Source organism: Bos taurus, chromosome Y (genome assembly GCF_002263795.3).
Source record: "Bos taurus isolate L1 Dominette 01449 registration number 42190680 breed Hereford chromosome Y, ARS-UCD2.0, whole genome shotgun sequence".
Taxonomy (NCBI): domain Eukaryota; kingdom Metazoa; phylum Chordata; class Mammalia; order Artiodactyla; family Bovidae; genus Bos; species Bos taurus.
Window position 1 is genome coordinate 8531537 of NC_082638.1, and position 18037 is coordinate 8549573.

General features: G+C 40.2%; 1 protein-coding gene across 1 annotated transcript; it reads right to left on the reverse strand.

Annotated features, from left to right (window-relative positions):
- Positions 1-1201: 1201 nt before the first annotated feature.
- Positions 1202-17227, reverse strand: LOC101902149 (uncharacterized). Its single transcript, NM_001303550.2, has 9 exons — positions 12303-17227; positions 11629-11797; positions 10821-11080; positions 10524-10657; positions 10114-10414; positions 8328-8463; positions 7722-7969; positions 5536-5669; positions 1202-1567 (listed from the first exon to the last, which is right to left on the reverse strand). The coding sequence occupies exons 1-9, from the start codon at positions 17179-17181 to the stop codon at positions 1295-1297; spliced, it is 6534 nt and encodes a 2177-aa protein (NP_001290479.2). The 5' UTR covers positions 17182-17227; the 3' UTR covers positions 1202-1294.
- Positions 17228-18037: the final 810 nt, after the last annotated feature.

Genomic DNA, 18037 nt, shown 5'->3' on the forward strand with positions numbered 1-18037 from the left:
TCACCATGGGACACACCCCTTGGCATTCTTGCAGCAGTGACCCAGATGCTTGTCTTAGCTCAATACAAAGCATGTGACCATGGAAGCCGTTTGCATGACCAACAGTTCAAAAGTGCCTGACCCGTGATTGGGATAGCTGGGCCAGTTGCGAGGTGAAGGCAAGGAACCTGAACTTGATTGATGCTCTAACCTTCCTCAAGATTGAAATTGCCTCTGGGGCAGCAGGCAACCTGGAGAAGAAAATGACAACCCTACTCCAGTCTTGCCTAAAGAATCCTGTGGATGGAGGAGCCAGGTGGGCTGCCATCTTTGGGGTTGCACAGAGTCTGACATGAATGAAGCGACTTAGCAGCAGCAGCAGCAGGAGCAGAAGGGAACCACCTGTTCTCAGGAGTCCACACAGAAGGGACAGGGTTACTGGGAACATCAGGGATAAAGATGCTCAGATCCAACCTGCAAGCCATGGAGAGGGTGTGGGGTCACACACTGACCTCACTGTATCTCAGGTGCTGCAGAATCCATCCCTAAACTTGTGTCTAAGGCTACAGTAGTGTCAGGAATGCAGCCATCCTTGAGGAAGGAGTACACTACTACCCTCTGCTCTCTGCCTGGCCCCCACACTGCACCCGCAAACCAAATCATCCTAGAACCCCTGGCCCAAGGTCTGTCAGCCCCAGACCCAGGCCTTTCCCATTTATAAGGCCATGTATACCGTGTACTTAGAAGGGGCAGATCACATAGTATTTTGCTAGGTATATGTTTATTAATAAGCTAGTTTTTACATAATCTGTAAATGTCACCTTTTCGTTGTAAAGTATCTTACTGTTTAATTTTCTTAAATAAATTTTAATTTTTGTAAACTATATATATATATATATATATATATATTCATTTTGCATAGAATAATGTGTGGCTTTTTTATGAAAGTCCTTATTTTATAAGCATTTATTTTCTTAATGTAGGTATCAGGAATTATCTTTCATTGTTCAATTGAATTGCACTTACTGGTTTAGAGAGCATGCTATTTTTTTCCTGTTTCATAGTTTTTATGTTCCAAATTTTGTGCTTATGTTTTTGTTGATGGTCTATGTTTGAGTCCTCTTACAGTTTCAATATTTAGCAAAATAAAATTAATTTTTAAAAATAATGCAAAGGCTAGGAATTATCTTAAAACTTAGTTTATTCATGACATATACTCCTAGGTTGCATAGGGTCTTAATTTTCTTTAATGTTGTTTAAAATTTTTATTATAAATAGTTTGAATAGATTAGCCCTGCCTTATTTTCACAGTGAGTTATGAAAGCTTTTGTAGTATAACAATTATTATTGAATAAAATGGCAGGGTGGCTGGCTGTTTTATGAGACTAGAGGACTTAGGCTTTTCCATCCAAGGCATTAGTTCATGGCTTAATGGATGCCCTGCTTTTGATGAAGTGGATAATATCCATGAGAAGTGGGGGCTCACAATGGTAGCCAGTGCCTTCAGACTAGTGAGGCCTATCTGTCTCCAGCTTCCATTCCTAGAGATTGGTCTGCACATGACAGCACTGCCTGGACTCACTGGTTCCTGTGAAATTAAAGTAGAATTTAGATTTAAGTCACCATCTCAGATTCTTCATTCTACATTTTCAAGCTGGTATTCAGAGAAATAGCAAGACTTTAAATAGGTACATAGGCAAATCAACTTTATCACCAAACACATTAATATTACAGGTGACACTACAAGTAAAAATCACTGAAAAATGGGCCATAAAGATTTAACTTGTACATGGAAATTTTTTTAAAAGGTTTTTTACATGCTGGACTTTTAAAAACAATGATTTTGTTATTAAAAGTGCATAAATTAAATGAGATGTCAATTTGCTTGGAGATCACCAAATCAGTTGTTAAGTTTGCATAGAGAAGAACGACAAATGTCAGATAAGCCAGATTATTCACATAGTCTTTGAACAACTTTTATAGTTAAAGATCATGCACTCCTTAATGCCAAATTCAGACTTAAATTGAAGAAAGTAGGGAAAACCACTAGAAAATTCAGAGATGACCTAAATCAAATCCCTTATGATTATACAGTGGAAGTGAGAAATAGATTTAAAGGACAAGATCTGATAGAGTGCCTGATGAACTATGGATGGAGGTTCATGACATTGTACAGGAGACAGGGATCAAGACCATTCTCATGGAAAAGAAATGCAAAAAAGCAAAATGGCTGTCTGGGGAGGCCTACAAATAGCTGTGAAAAGAAGAGAAGCAAAAAAACAAAGGAGAAAAGGAAAGATATAAGCATCTGAATGCAGAGTTCTGAAGAATAGTAAGGAGAGATAAGAAAGCCTTCCTCAGCAATCAATGCAAAGAAATAGAAGAAAAGAACAGAATGGGAAAGACTAGAGACCTCTTCAAGAAAATTAGAGATACCAAGGGAATATTTCATGCAAAGATGGGCTCGATAAAGGACAGAAATGGTATGGAGCTAACGAAGCAGAAGATATTAAGAAGAGGTGGCAAGAATACACAGAAGAACTGTACAAAAAAAATCTCCATGACCAAGACAATCACGATGGTATGATCACTCGCCTAGAGCCAGACATCTTGGAATGTGAAGTCAAGTGGTCCTTAGAAAGCATCATTATGAACAAAGCTAGTGGAGGGGATGGAATTCCAGTTGAGCTATTTCAAATCCTGAAAGATGATGCTGTGAAATTGCAGCACTCAATATGCCAACAAATTTGGAATACTTAGCAGTGGCCACAGGACTGGAAAAGGTTAGTTTTCATTCCAATCCCAAAGAAAGGTAATGAAAAAGAATGCTCAAAGTACTGCACAATTGCACTCATCTAACACGCAAAGAGTCAGACACGACTGAGTGACTGAACTGAACTGAACTGAATACGCTAATAAAGTAATGCTCAAAATTCTCCAAGGCTTCAGCAATATGTGAACCTTGAACTTCCAGATGTTCAAGCTGGTTTTAAAAAAGGCAGAGGAACCAGAGATAAAATTGCTGGATCATCAAAAAAGCAAGAGGGTTCCAGAAAAACATCTATTTCTGCTTTATTGACTATGCGAAAGCCTTTGACTGTGTGGAGCACAATAAACTGGAAAATTCTGAAAGAGATGGGAATACCAGACACCTGACCTGCCTCTAGTAAAGTAATGCTCAAAATTCTCCAAGCCAGGCTTCAGCAATATGTGAACCATGAAATTCCTGATGTTCAACCTGGTTTTAGAAAGGGCAGAGGAACCAGAGATCAAATTGCCAATATCCGCTGGATCATGGTAAAAGCAAGAGAGTTCCAGAAAAACATCTATTTCTGCTTTATTGACTATGCCAAAGCTTTTGACTGTGTGGATCACAATAAACTGTGGAAAATTCTGAAAGAGATGGGAACACCAGAACACCTGATCTGTCTCTTGAGAAATTTGTATGCAGGTCAGGAAGCAACAGTTAGAACTGGACATGGAGCAACAGACTGGTTCCAATTAGGAAAAGGAGTACGTCAAGGCTGTATAATGTCACCCTGTTTATTTAACTTCTATGCAGAGTACATCATGAGAAATGCTGGACTGGAAGAAACACAAGCTGGAATCAAGATTGCTGGGAGAAATATCAATAACCTCAGATATGCAGATGACACCACCCTTATGGCAGAAAGTGAAGAGGAACTAAAAAGCCTCTTGATGAAAGTGAAAGAGGAGAGTGAAAAAGTTGGCTTAAAGCTCAACATTCAGAAAACGAAGATCATGACATCTGGTCCCATCACTTCATGGGAAATAGATGGGGAAACAGTGGAAACAGTGTCAGACTTTATTTTTTGGGGCTCCAAAATCACTGCAGATGGTGACTGCAGCCACGAAATTAAAAGACGCTTACTCCTTGAAAGGAAAGTTATGATCAACCTAGATAGCATATTCAAAAGCAGAGACATTACTTTGCCAACAAAGGTTCATCTAGTCAAGGCTATGATTTTTCCTGTGGTTATGTATGGATGTGAGGGTTGGACTGTGAAGAAGGCTGAGTGCCAAAGAATTGATGCTTTTGAACTGTGGTGTTGGAGAAGACTCTTGAGAGTCCCTTGGACTGCAAGGAGATCCAACCATTGCATTCTGAAGGAGATCAGCCCTGGGATTTCTTTGGAAGGAATGATGCTAAAGCTGAAACTCCAGTACTTTGGCCACCTCATGCAAAAAGTTGACTCATTGGAAAAGACTCTGATGCTGGGAGGGATTGGGGGCAAGAGGAGAAGGGGACGACAGAGGATGAGGTGGCTGGATGGCATCACTGACTCAATGGATGTGAGTCTGAGTGAACTCTGGGAGTTGGTGATGGACATGGAGGCCTGGCATGCTGCGATTCATGAGGTTGCAGAGTCAGACACGACAGAGCGACTGAACTGAACTGAACTGAACTGACCTGCCCCTTGAGAAACCTATATGCAGGTCAGGATGCAACTGTTAGAACTGGACATGGAACAACAGACTGGTTCCAAATAGGAAAGGGAGAACGTCAAGGCTGTATATTGTCACCTTGCTTATTTAACTTATATGCAGAGTACATAATGAGAAATGCTGGACTGGAAGAAGCACAAGGTGGAATCAAGATTTTTGGGAGAAATATCAATAACCTCAGATATGCAGATGACACCACCCTTATGGCAGAAAGTGAAGAGGAACTAAAAAGCCTCTTGATGAAAGTAAAAGAGGGGAGTGAAAAAGTTGGCTTAAAACTCAACATTCAGAAAATGAAGATCATGGCATCTGGTCCCATCACTTCATGGGAAATAGATGGGGAAACAGTGTCAGACTTTATTTTTTTGGGCTCCAAAATCATTGCAGATGGTGACTGCAACCATGAAATTAAAAGATGCTTACACCTTGGAAGAAAAATTGTGACCAACTAGAGAGCATGTTGGAAAGCAGAGGCATTACTTTGCTAACAAAGGTCCGTTTAGTCAAGGTTATGGTTTTTCCAGTGGTCATGTACGGATGTGAGAATTGGACAGTGAACAAAGCTGAGTGGTGAAAAATTTATGTTTTCAACTGTGGTGTTGGAGAAGACTCCTGAGAGTCACTTGGACTGCCAGAGGACCAAACATCCATTCTACAGGAGATTAGCCCTGGGTGTTCTTTGGAAGGAATGATGCTAAAGCTGAAACTCCAGTACTTTGGCCACCTCATGTGAAGAGTTGACTCATTGGAAAAGACTCTGATACTGGGAGGGATTGGGGCAGGAGGGAAAGGGGATGACAGAGGATGAGATAGTTGGATGGCATCACTGACTCGATGGACATGAATGTGATTGACCTGCGGGAGTTGGTGATAGACAGGGAGGCCTGGCATGCTGCAATTCATGGGGTGGCAAAAAGTTGGACACTCCTGAGTGACTGAACTGATCTGATAGTTAAAGATATCTTGTTTTCCCCACAGGTCAAGAACTCAGTTTCTTATTTTCATCATTTATGGATGATTTGGTTTACATGATTATATATGGGAAAGTTGTAGTTTCTGTGGAATTTTAAAGGAAGAAACCCTGCTCACCACACTTGTGTCAGAATCTTTGTCTTGTGTAATGAAGCAGACAATGGAACTACCTATATCAGGGTATAGGTGGGCACAGCTTGAAGCTCCTATCACCTGCATCTGTAATATTTCTGGATTTTCATCTGTCTCTCCTAGAACAGTTGGAAAAAAAATCTCAGTGGAATAGTTTATCTTGAAACATCAGCTTTGGAGAGAATTTCACAATCTTTATCAGCATTTTAATTCTAAGTTTTTATGCTAAGATAAGTTTTATCACTGTCATGATTAGCAACTTATTCCACAAATGTATATGTTCCAGTCTTTTCATTCATTTTTCAAATGCCACTGTTTTTAGTTAACAAGCACCATTTTACTTGTAATTTCAGAAATTTCAACTTAAGTCCAGTTTCATTTTCTTAAAAAGAACAAATTAAAGAACACAAAAACATCTTCCTATGTTCTAAGGATACAAAACTGTTTGATTACATATTTTCTCTATCTTGTTTATAAAAATTGGCTGTACACAGAAAGATCTCCCCTGTATTATCTTTCATCTTTAAAATTTTATGGATTCATCATAAAGCCATCATTTTATGAAATAAATATTAATTTCATATAAAATGATAAAAGTCTTAAAAGGAGGAATAATGAAGACAGTAGTGGGATTACAGTTCTTCCTTGAGGAGTGGTGTCTGTGCTCCCTTGTTTACTGCAGCATAACCCACAATAACCAAGATAATGAAACAACTCAAATGTCTATATACAAATAAGTAAAAAGCTGAGGTATATATATGCAATGGCAAGTATTCAGTCTTAAAAAAAGAAAAGTTTTCTTAATTATAGTGGATGAAGCTGGAGGACATTATGCTAGCTTAAATAATCCAGTTATTGGAAGATTAAATACTCTATGATTCCACTTATATAAGATATCTCATATAAGTGACTGAACAACAACAGGGTATCTCAAGTATTCAAACTGGTAGAAGTGGAAAGTAAAATGATGGTTTTCAGGGCCTGGGTGCACAGAGAAATGGGGTGTTGTTTGAAATGAAGTTTCTCTTAAGAAAGGTGATTAAGTGTTAGAGACCTGCAAAATCTCTTTAAGTACAAAAGTACCCCTAAATTTAAGAATATTGTATTATGCATCTAAAGTTTTTATTAAGAAAGTAGTTCTTACATCAAGTGTTCTTATCACATACACACGCAAAGTGGGGCACAAGGCATCTTTTGGAAATAATGGGTATGTTTATTAGCTTAATTAAATGGTTTCACATTTGTATTGCTGTTGTTTAGTCACTCAGTCATGTATGACTCTGTGTGACCTCATAGACTGTAGACTACTGCCCAGCTTGTCTGTCCCTGAGCTTCTTCAGGCAAGAATACTGGACTGGGTTACATTTCCTCATCCAGGAGATCTTTTTGACCCAGGGATCAAACTATGCATTGTAGCTGCATTCCGTACCAGTATACAACTGGGAAGCTGCCTCATAGTTGTATGTATAATTTCAAATTCTTGAAATTGTGCAGATTAAATATGCACAGTCTTTATGTTTGTTATATCTTAATAAAGTTATTAACTCTAAAAAGAAATACTTTTTCCTTAAATTTTTATCATCAAAAATATGGATGAGGAGTGGGATTGCTGGCTAATATACTAGGTCCATTTTTAGTTTTCTGAGGAACCTCCATACTAACCTCCACAGTGATTGTGGCAATTTACAATACCAGAACAGTGTAGAGGGTTCTCTTTTCTTCAGAGCATCTTCAGCATTTATCTGTTGTTTTCTTGATGACAGTCATTCTAACATGTATTATTTAATTTTGGTTTTGCTTTGCATGTCTCTGATGGTTTTTGATGAACAACCAAAAGCAAAGAGACACAACCATGTAGATACAGAGAACATGGAGTGGCTACCAGAGGAAGATAGGCAGGGGGAGATGGAAAGATGTAAATGGAGGTTTTAAGTATATGGTGTTGGATGAAAACTAAATTTATGGTGTTGAGCAGTGGTAGTATATACAAGGTAGAAATATAATGTTGTACAGTGGTCCAAAATTCTTCCCTGGAGAATTCCATGGACAGAAGAGCCTGGTGGGCTACGGTTCATGGGGTCACAAAGAATCAGATGCAACTTAATGACTAAACCACCACCACCACTGTCTTATTTAAAATCAGTGCCCTAACAAACAAAGTAACTACTAACCTGGCTTAAGAATTCTTGGCCCAGACAGCCAGCATTCTGAGCTGTTCAGGTTCTTCAGATGACCCAACGGTGCTAAAAGCTGAATGGGAGTCTGGACCTCTTGAAGGAGCAGCAATGCTAGATCGTTTCTTGCTGCCCTACTCACCAATCGAAATCTTTCATGCAGAAGAATGGTAGAGATCTTAACAACTCTCAGAGGTGCCCCAGGGTGCCTCAGGCCCAATATTACAGCTGTGTCTTCAGGATTCCTATGTGAGTAGTTAGAGAATAATTAGAATAGACTTCCTTGGAAACTTTAGTCATTTAAATCTACCACATTAGCTTTTATCATGTATTCCTTAGTCCTTATACACCAACATCATTCTTCACATCAAAAAAAATAAAGCTGGGTTCACAGACAATAGGATTACAGAAACATTAACTGACAAAGATATCAATCAGCCAAACACAGAGGCATGCTTGCTTAGCCTGAAGCAAAGATGATATGAAGGATAAAAGAGATGATTCAGTCATAACATGAAGTGAATGTGTTCACAGAATGCTTCAACAAAGTAATTTGGAGATACTAGGTAATAGTATAGTGGAAGACTCATGGGGTCAACTTACATATTCCTGACACAGTGAGCCGCGGTGAGTACCCAAGAGCTGCTAACAATGGAACCACTGCAAATTTGACTGCCACAACTGATGATCATGGCCTGCCAAGGCATGGCATATCTCAGAGAAATTCGATCTGCCAAAGCTGAGAAGAAACAGTAAAATGAATGCAGCAGAATTCTCATCAATATCCCATCTATAAATTTTTCACCTCTCACAGCTCTGCTAAGCATGTCTATTATTAAAATTGACTTGCAAACACAAACAGCATTTTTGTGTACATGTTATCTCCCTGGAAATTATTCTCCCCTTATTATTGCCATTTCAAATGTGCAATTTTTTATGGTCCAGGTTCAGGTTCCTCCAGCTCTTTCACTGAGTTACAGCAATATAAGAAAATAGACTAGACCACAATAAAAGACAGTAATTTGATTTGAAAATGTTACAGAAATAAAAATTGTAGTTTAAGTGAACTGGAGGGGTGAGCTGACTAAATTTACAACTTAATGACATGGCAAATAGACACACTAAATTGGAAATTTCATCAAAATGCTTATGTTTTTTAAAAAAAGGAACTCAAAATGTGGGAGCTGAAGCTAGGTATGCATGTGTGTATGTGAGTGTGTGTGTGAAATGGTAGAGATAAGTTATTAAAAAAAAAGTAGTAAGGGCATAAGTGAAGATAAAAATTTGATTCTTCACTGATGCATATTCTGAGATATCTGTATGAATAAACTTGAAGAATTTGACCATAAAATGAAATGACCTCTCCATGTTTTAAAAGCAAAATTCAGAGGGATAGTATGGGGAGGGAGGTGGGAGGGGGGTTCAGGATGGGGAACACGTGTACACCCATGGTGATGCATGTTGATGTATGGCAAAACCAATACAATATTGTAAAGTAATAATAATAATAATAATAAAACTAATGTAAAAAAAAAAGCATAATTCAGTGTGGATATAGCAGTGTGAGACAGGGCAAATGGCTTTAGGTAAAAATGTAAAATGTAGGAATATTACTCAATCAAAATAGATCTAATTTACTTTGATGAGTGTAATTTGTTTCATAAGAGTCAAGGAAAGTAGAAATGATAGTCATCAAAATATATCATTGTTGGGTATATAGGAAAAGAAAAAAAATCAAAGTTTCTCAGTCATTTCTGACTCTTTATGACCCCATGGACTGCAGCCTACCAGGCTTCTCTGTCCATGGGATTTTCCAGGCAAGGGTACTGGAGTGGGTTGCCATTTCCTTCTCCAGGGGATATTCCTGACCCAGGAATCGAACCCAGGTCTCCCAAATTGCAGGCAGACACTTTACCATCTGAGCCACCAGGGAAGCGGGGTACATAGTACCCTCCAGAAATAATTACATATTGTCAACAAAACCAACATATTTAACTTAAAATTACTTTTATAAAACAATAAGTAATAGTAAAGAACTTTGTATTAGGCAAATAAGAAATTTGAGTTTCTGTGCTATCCCTATTCCCATTTTGATCTTTAACAAACAATGAATCCAGTGTACCTCTCTAGGTTTCAGAATAATATATTAAGATGAATATAATTATCATGTCATGTATATCATATGGGCACATAAGAAAGTTAAATAATGGATCAAGGATGAAATGTATTTGTAAGCCATGGGCAAATAATTCCTATCACGTCATTGGCATAAAAATTCATGCATTACCAGGAAAAAAAGCATTATCTACACCCCCTTTTCTACTTTCATTACCCTCTTTTCTTCCTTTCCTTCTAATACATCACTCACTACAATTTTCTTGGGCCTTACTCTGAGGCTGTGGCAGAGAGATGAAATGTGGCCGGACAGAAGCAGGTGTGGAGGTAAAAGCTGAGGCATTCATAGAGGTGGAGACTGAAAGGGAGATGGAAGCAGAGGTGGTCATGGGCCCTTGCTTGGACCAGGGTGCTTGGCTGGGTCGTGTAACTCCCTGGAGCCAGAAAAGGAAAGGGCTCACTTGGCTGAAGACATAGGGCTTTCTGCAGTGTTCATCAAAGTGAGTCAAGATTCCCACCTGCACCCATGTGTCTTTTTGTTGCAGATGACATATAAGAGGTGCCCCCAGGTCACCCTGAAAGAAATAAGGAAAAGGACTCTTTTAAAGGAGGTTAGGAAATAACTTCTTATATTGAAGGATATTCCTTTCCTTCTCCCTGCCTTTTGTGTCCTCAATTCATCACCTTACAGCCAGCCTCCCCCATAGCTTTCTTGGCTGCCACACAGAAAGTAAATTCATTCAGGCTGGGCCAAAACTGGGCACATGTGATGACTTGCAGGATGCTCAGGTGCCTTTTTTGCAAAATTCCAGGACTTCCTAGTGGAAAACAGAGAATAGAGAGTTTAAGCATTAGGCTAGACTAGAAAGAGAAATGTAGCTAAAGAAAAAGATAACAAAAAGTCTACTATTACACATTACAAAATATTGCTCTTCCCAAATGTGTCGTTGTCCTCCAATCTTAGTTTTCTGCATTACTCACCTCTCATGAGGGACCAACTAGGTAGCCAGCAGTCATATAGTTGTATATTTTTCTCTTGCTCTAGGTTCTCCTCCAGGCAGATAGGAAGAACCAGGGGTTGAAAATGTAATGGTTGCTTCAAGAAGATTAGACCAGGTCCCAAAGGTCCTCTAGGGCCCAGGTAGGGCATGGCACGATGAATGCCTACAGTTTGAGCTTGAGCAGGGTCTTGAAGATCAATCAGCCCCACCTGGACATGGGCCAATGCTTCTGAGTTTTTTCTGGCAGGAAAATTTAGCAGGTATTTTATTGTTATATATTTCAATGTGAAAAGATAAATGTTTAGAGATCATATGAATCAAATGAAATCTAGGTGAATACTAAATTACTGGTTTTATTCTCTTCTGTACTTGTTGCAAACATATAATATCTTATTAGGCACAGTATGTTTGGACACTTTCAATATTTTACATTCTACTATTTATAGTATCTAACATTGAGTGATATAGACTTGGAAAATATCAGCTGAGCCACAAGTGAAGCCCAAGAATACTGGTGTGGATAGCCTATCCCTTCTCTAGCAGATATTCTTGACCTAGGAATTGAACCAGGACCTCCTGCATTGCAGGCAGATTCTTTACCAACTGAGCTATTAGGGAAATCCTGCAGTTAGGAGTTAAAATATTCCATATATTATATACCAGATCCACTCTCTAACTAAGAAAGAATAGCTATTTGAAAGAATGTACCATTAATGAACTCGAAATATTCATATTTTGTAATTATACTTTAACCTTTTGAAATGACTGACATGAAATTTCATACTCACATGAAATTTGCACATCTAGCTGTAGTGAGAATCCACTGTTCATTCAGTATAGAACCAGCACAGAAATGGGAGAAAGAGAGTTGCACAGAAACCATCCAAGGGAATTCACCCACTTCAGCCTCCCAGCAGTTGGGGCAGTGTGGAACAAGGCCAGGGCGTAATCCACACTCTGTAGAAGGAATCCATATGTGGGACAGGGTGAAGTTAATGGTACCACCCTTCTTTTCCTGAACATGTTGACTTTCTACATTTAGATTTTAGGGAAATGCCTGTAACTCTTTAATTTTTCAGGAATGCTTGGAAATGGATGTACATTTTAACTCTATAAATTTAGGTATTATAACAGCTTCTTTACACATTCTATGAAAAACCCAAAATATTTCTATTCATTTCCCAAGTGGAATAGTAAACTATTTCTAATCACTAAAGCTTTTATACTACTGTTATTTGTATAAAATTTAAATCTTAAACTATTACTGGAAAAATAAGATATTTTCTTAATTATGTGGATATATTTTAAGATTATATTATTTATTACCCTTTTTTATACAGGTTTTAAATTTTAATTTTGTCCTACCAAAATTTGACATGGTCTCTGGTCTATCCAGAAACTGGTTTTATGTTCCAACAAAGACATAGTCCCAAATAGAGTAACTCCAATAAACTGAACTTGCCTGTGATTTCATGAGAAATAACAGCTGTCTTGAAGAGCGAGAAAGCCTGGAGACTCTCTTTCCAGACCACATCCAGGCGACACTCAGCAAGGGAAACATTGAGTTCAGAATACTTAGGAAGATCTTGTTCAGGCCGATTAGACTTGGTTTCAGATTGAAATCCAGGCATCAGAGATGGTTGCTTTGTTAAAAGAGTGGCTGGAGCAGCATGCAAGGATGAAAAAGTATGGGAAAGAATGGTGTCTTCAGTAACTTCTGAGGAAGATGGTTTCTGGAGAGAACTATCAGAAGCAGCTAAGGGAAGAACAGGAGAGAAAGCCACAAGAGGAAGAACTGAGCAAGAAGGAAAAGTACATGGTGAAGAAAGTGTGCAAGAAGAAAAGACTGAACAAGTAAGGGACAAAGAACATGAAAATGGGATAAAACAAGGAACAGGAAAGGAAAAAGATGGAAAAAGTGGGTTGAGAGAACTAGATGGGACATTAGGGCTTCCTTTTGTTTTGGTAATTTGCAATTTATTGGCAAAGTTCAGGTAACCAGCTCCTCCAGGAAGCCATGTGCTTGAAAGTGTAAGAAAGAGAGTATTTGTGATCTCACTGGGTTGGACAGAATTTATTTGACCTTGGCTTTCTACTGCAGCTATTTCAGTTGACAAAGCTGCAAAATGCTCATCTAGGGAAGGAACAGTTTCTATTGTTAAAAATGTTACACGATTAGACAAGAAATCAAAATGACTAATTGTTCCATCTGGTTCAATTTCAGGAGAAGCAAATGATGTGGTTATATCAGTTTTATAAATGATGCCAGGCCTTATTTCTGTTTCAGGCTGGATCCACATTCTGACTCTTTCAGGCTTAGGAATAGCCAGGGATGCAACATTACCAGATTTAGGATGAGCCCCAGGATTGACTGCCTGGGTTTCTGGTTGGATCCAAGCATTAACTCTACTAACATCAGACTGCATCCAGAAACTCAATATTTGAGACTCAGCAGGAATCCCCAGTCTGACTTTTTTCATTTGAACATGAAACCAAGATTTGATTGTATTGGCTTCCACCTTAGTCCAGGGTCCGATTGACTGTGTTTGAACAAATGTCCAGGGTTGATTTACAGCAGCTCTTGGCTGATACCAGGGGTTAATTATACCAAATCCAGTCTGGGTCCAAGGATGGACTGACTGAAAGTCAGACTGAATCCAGGGTCTACTTGTATCAGTTTCAGTCTCTAGCCAAGGTGTAACTATGCCAACTTCAGAAAAGTTGGAAAGTTTAACTACTTGACTTCCAATCTGGGTCCAAACTGAAATTGTTTCTGTTTCAACTTGGGTCCAGAATCTGATTGTATCTACTTCGGGCTGATTCCAAGTATTAATTGGATCAATTTGGGGCTGGAACCAATGCCTTAATGCTGTATCAGTCTCAGGCTGGGTTGAAGGGTAGATCTCTAAAGTTTCATATTGGGTCCATGGTGTGATTGTAGAAGATTCAATATGGACCCAGGGTTGACATGTACCAGTTTCAGACTTGATGCAGGATCCAACTGAACTAGTTTCATATTGATTCCAAAGACTGATTATATCAAATTCATTTCCGATCCAGGAACATGTCATCTGAGATTCAAAGTGAAATGAGGTCCTAACTGAATTTTGACTCAGTGACCAAAATGTGACTGACTGAGATTCAAATGAGGCCCATGATTTTCTTATATCAATTTCATAAAAGAGTCTGACTGTGTGGGTTTCAGCTTGGATCCAAGGCTGGGTCCAAAATCTGATTGAATCACTTTTAGGCTGAATCCAGGGGTTAACTATTTGCAACTGTGTTTGGATACTAGTAACAATTTGAGATTGAGTTTGGGCTCCTTCTCTTATTGCATTAATTTGAGTTTGGAACCAAGGTTTGATAGTATCAGCCTGGGTCAATAGTGTGATTGCATTAGTTTTAGTTTGTGTCCAGGGTCTGACTAGTTCAGATTCAGCTTGGGGCCAAGCTCTGACTATACTAGTTCTCGGTTGAGTCCAAGAGTTAACTCTACTGGCTCCAGTTTGGATCCATTCTCTTACATCCTCAGTTTCAGAAAGGGGCCAGAACCTCACTGTGTCTCCCTCAGACTGGTTCCAAGGGTAGAATATACCAGTTTCAATCTGAAGCCATGACATGACTATAGCAGTTTCATGTTGGGCCAAGGGCTTTACTCTACCCACTCCAAAATGGGTTGAGGTACTCATTCTTTGAGACTCTGATTGGTCCCAAGAATTTATTCTTTCAGAGGATACAAACCAAGTTTTGCTAATATCAGCTTCAGTTTGGGGCCAGAGTCTAGCTGCTTGGGGCAGAGATACTACCTGTGATATGAGTGTTCCAGATTCAAGAAAGTTCATTGTATTGACATTATCAATTTCAGGATGTGTCCACAGAGGAGATTCTTGATTTTCAATTTGGTTCAAGGATCCAAAAGTATCAGTTTGAGGATTTAGTGAAAATATGAGTGTATCAGTTTGAGGCAGATTCCACCTTTTCTTAGACTCAGTTTTAAGCACTGGCCAAAATTTGATTATATCAATAATATTCTGTGTGAAAGAACTTAATACTAGAGATTCAGCAGATGTCCAAGGTGTGATTATGGATCCTACAGATTCTGTCAAAGTATTTATTGGAAACTGACACTGGGTCAATGGTGTGACTATGTAAATGACTTTAGTCTCTGCCCAATATTTTAGTGTTGAATATTCAGCCTGAGTCCGAAGTGTAACTGTGGAAGCTATTGGCTCTGTCCAAATATTCAAAACTTGCTTTACTCCATGAGTCCATGATCTGATTCTAAAACTTTCAGTTGATGTCCAAGGGTTTGCTTGTGCAGAGTCAGACTGAGTCCATGGTGGGCCTCTGTAATGCACGTTCACTTTCCAGGTATGTGTAGCTGGATTTTCAGCCTGAGTCCATGGAGGGCCTGTGAAAAGCATAGCCTCTGTCCAGGTATTTACAGCTGGACTTTCAGTGTGTGACCACAGTGGAGCTGTAAAAGGGGCGTTCCGTGTCCAGTCATTTGCAGCTATACTTTCAGCCTGTGGCCAAGGTTGGGCTGGGAAAGTCAAAATCTGTCTCCAGCTATTTACAGCTGGACTTTTATCTTGAGTCCATGATGGGTCTGTGAAAGGCATAGTGTCTCTCCAGGTGTTTACAGCTGGACTTTCAGCCTGAGTCCATGGTAGAGCTGAGAAAGGCATAGTCTCTCTCCAGCTATTTATAGCAGGACGTTCAGCCTGAGTCCATGGTGGTGCTGTGAAAGGCACAGTCTCTCTCCATGTATTTACAGCTGGACGTTCAACCTGTGACCAGGGTGGGGCTGTTAAAGGCATGTTATCTCTCCAGGTATTTACAGTTGGATTTTCAGCCTGAGTCCAAGGTGAGCCTGTTAAAGGTACAGTCTCTGTCCGGGTATTTAAAGCTGGGCCTTTATCTTGAGTCCATGGTGGAGCTGTGAAAGGTACAATATCTCTCCCAGTATGCACAGCTGTACTTTCAGCCTGAGTCCAAGGTAGACCTGTGAAAGGCACAGTATCTCTTTGGGTATTTACATCTGGACCTTCAGCCTGTGTCCATGGTAGTGCTGTGAAAGGCACAGTCTCTCTCCAGGTGTTTACATCTGGACTTTCAATCTGTGTCCTTGGTGGGGCTCTGAAAGTGACAGTCTCTCCCCAGGTAATTACACCTGGATTTTCATCCTGTGTCCATGGTGGGACTGAAAAAGGCATAATCTCTCTCCAGGAATTTACAGCTGGAGGTTCAGCCTGTGCCCATGCTGGGGCTGTGAAAGGTGCAGTCTCTCTCCAGGTGTTTATATCTGGACTTTCAATCTGTGTCCTTGATGGGACTCTGAAAGGGACAGTTGCTCCCCAGGTAATTACACCTGGACTTTCATCCTGAGTCCATGGTGGGACTGTAAAAGGAATAGTCTCTCTCCATGTATTTACAGCTGGACCTTCAGCCTGTGTCCATGGTGGGGCTGTGAAAGTCATCATCTCTCTCCAGGTATTTACAGCTGGACCTTTATCTAGAGCCCATAGTGCAGTTGCAAATGGCACAGTCCCTCTCCAACTATTTATAGCTGTACTTTCAGCATGAGTCCAAGGTGGGCCTATGAAAGGCAGAGTTTCTCTCCAGGTATTTACAGGTGGACCTTCAGCCAATGTCCATGGTGGAGTTGTGAAAGGCACATTCTCTCTCCAGGATTTTACAGCTGGTCTTTTAGCCAGAGTCCATGTTGGGACTGTGAAAGGGGCAGTCTCTCTCCAGGTATTTACATCTGGACTTTCAATCTCTGCTCTTGATGGGGCTATGAATGGGACAGTCTCTCCCCAGGTAATTACACCTGGACTTTCATCCTGAGTCCATGGTGGGACTGTAAAAGGCACAGTCTCTCTCCAGGAATTTACAGCTGGTCTTTCAGCCAGAGTCCATGTTGGGACTGTGAAAGGGACAGCCTCTCTCCAGCTGTTTACAGCTGGACTTTCAGCCTGTGTCCAAAATGGGGCTCTGAAAGGTAACATCTCTCTCCAGTTTTTTATAGGTGAACCTTTATCTTGAGTCCATGGTGGGGCTGTGAAAGGCATAATCTCTCTCCAAATATGCACAGCTGTACTTTTAGCCTGAGTCCAAGGTGGGCCTGTGAAAGGCAAAGTCTCCCTCCATTTATTTAAAGCTGGTCCTTCAGCCTGTATCCAAGGTGGGACTGTGAAAGACACAGTCTCTCTTAAAGCATTTACAGCTATACTTTCAGCCTGAGTCCAAGGTGGGCCTGTTAAAAGCACAGTCACCCTCCAGGTATGTACAGCTGGAGCTTCAGCCTCTGTCCATGGTGGGGCTGTGAAAGTCAACATCTCTCTCCAGTTGTTTATAGTGTTTATAGCTGGACCTTTAACTTGAGTCCATGAAGGTGCTGTGAAAGGCACAGTCTCTCTCCAGATATTTACATCTGGACCTTTAGCCTGTGTCCATGGTGGGGCTGTGAAAGGCACAGCTTCTTTTGAGTTATTTACATCTGCACTTTCAGCCTGTGTCCATGATGGGGCAGTGAAAAGTGCAGTCTCTCTCCAGGTATTTACAGCTGGACTTTCAGCCTGAGTCCAAGGATGGCCTTTTAAAGGCACAGTTTTCCTCTGGGTATTCACAGGTGGACCTTCACCCTGTGTCCACTGTGGGGCTGTGAAAGTCAACATCTCTCTCCATTTATTAACAGTTAAACCTTTATCTTCAGTCCACGATGGAGCTGTGGAAGGCACAGTCTCTCTCCAAGTATGCACAGCAGTACTTTCTGCCTGTGTGCAAAGTTGGCCTGTTAAAGGCAAAGTATTTCTGCAGGTATTTACATCTGAACCTTCAGCCTGTGTCCATGGTGGGGCTGTGTAAGGCTCAGTCTCTCTCCAAGTATGTACAGCTGTACTTTCTGCCTGAGTCCAAGATGAAACTGTTAAAGTCACATTATATCTCCAAGTATTTACATCTGGATTTTCTGCCTGAGTCCATGGTGGGGCCATGAAAGGCATAATCTCTCCCCAGGTATGTACAAGTTGACTTTCAGCCTGAGTCCATGATGGGGCTGTGAAAGGCACATTCTCTCTCCACGTATTTACAGCTAGATTTTCCACCTGTGTCCATGGTTGGTCTATTAAAAGCACAGTCTTTCTCCAGGTATTTACAGCTGAATTTTCAGCCTGTGTCCATGGTGGGCCTGTG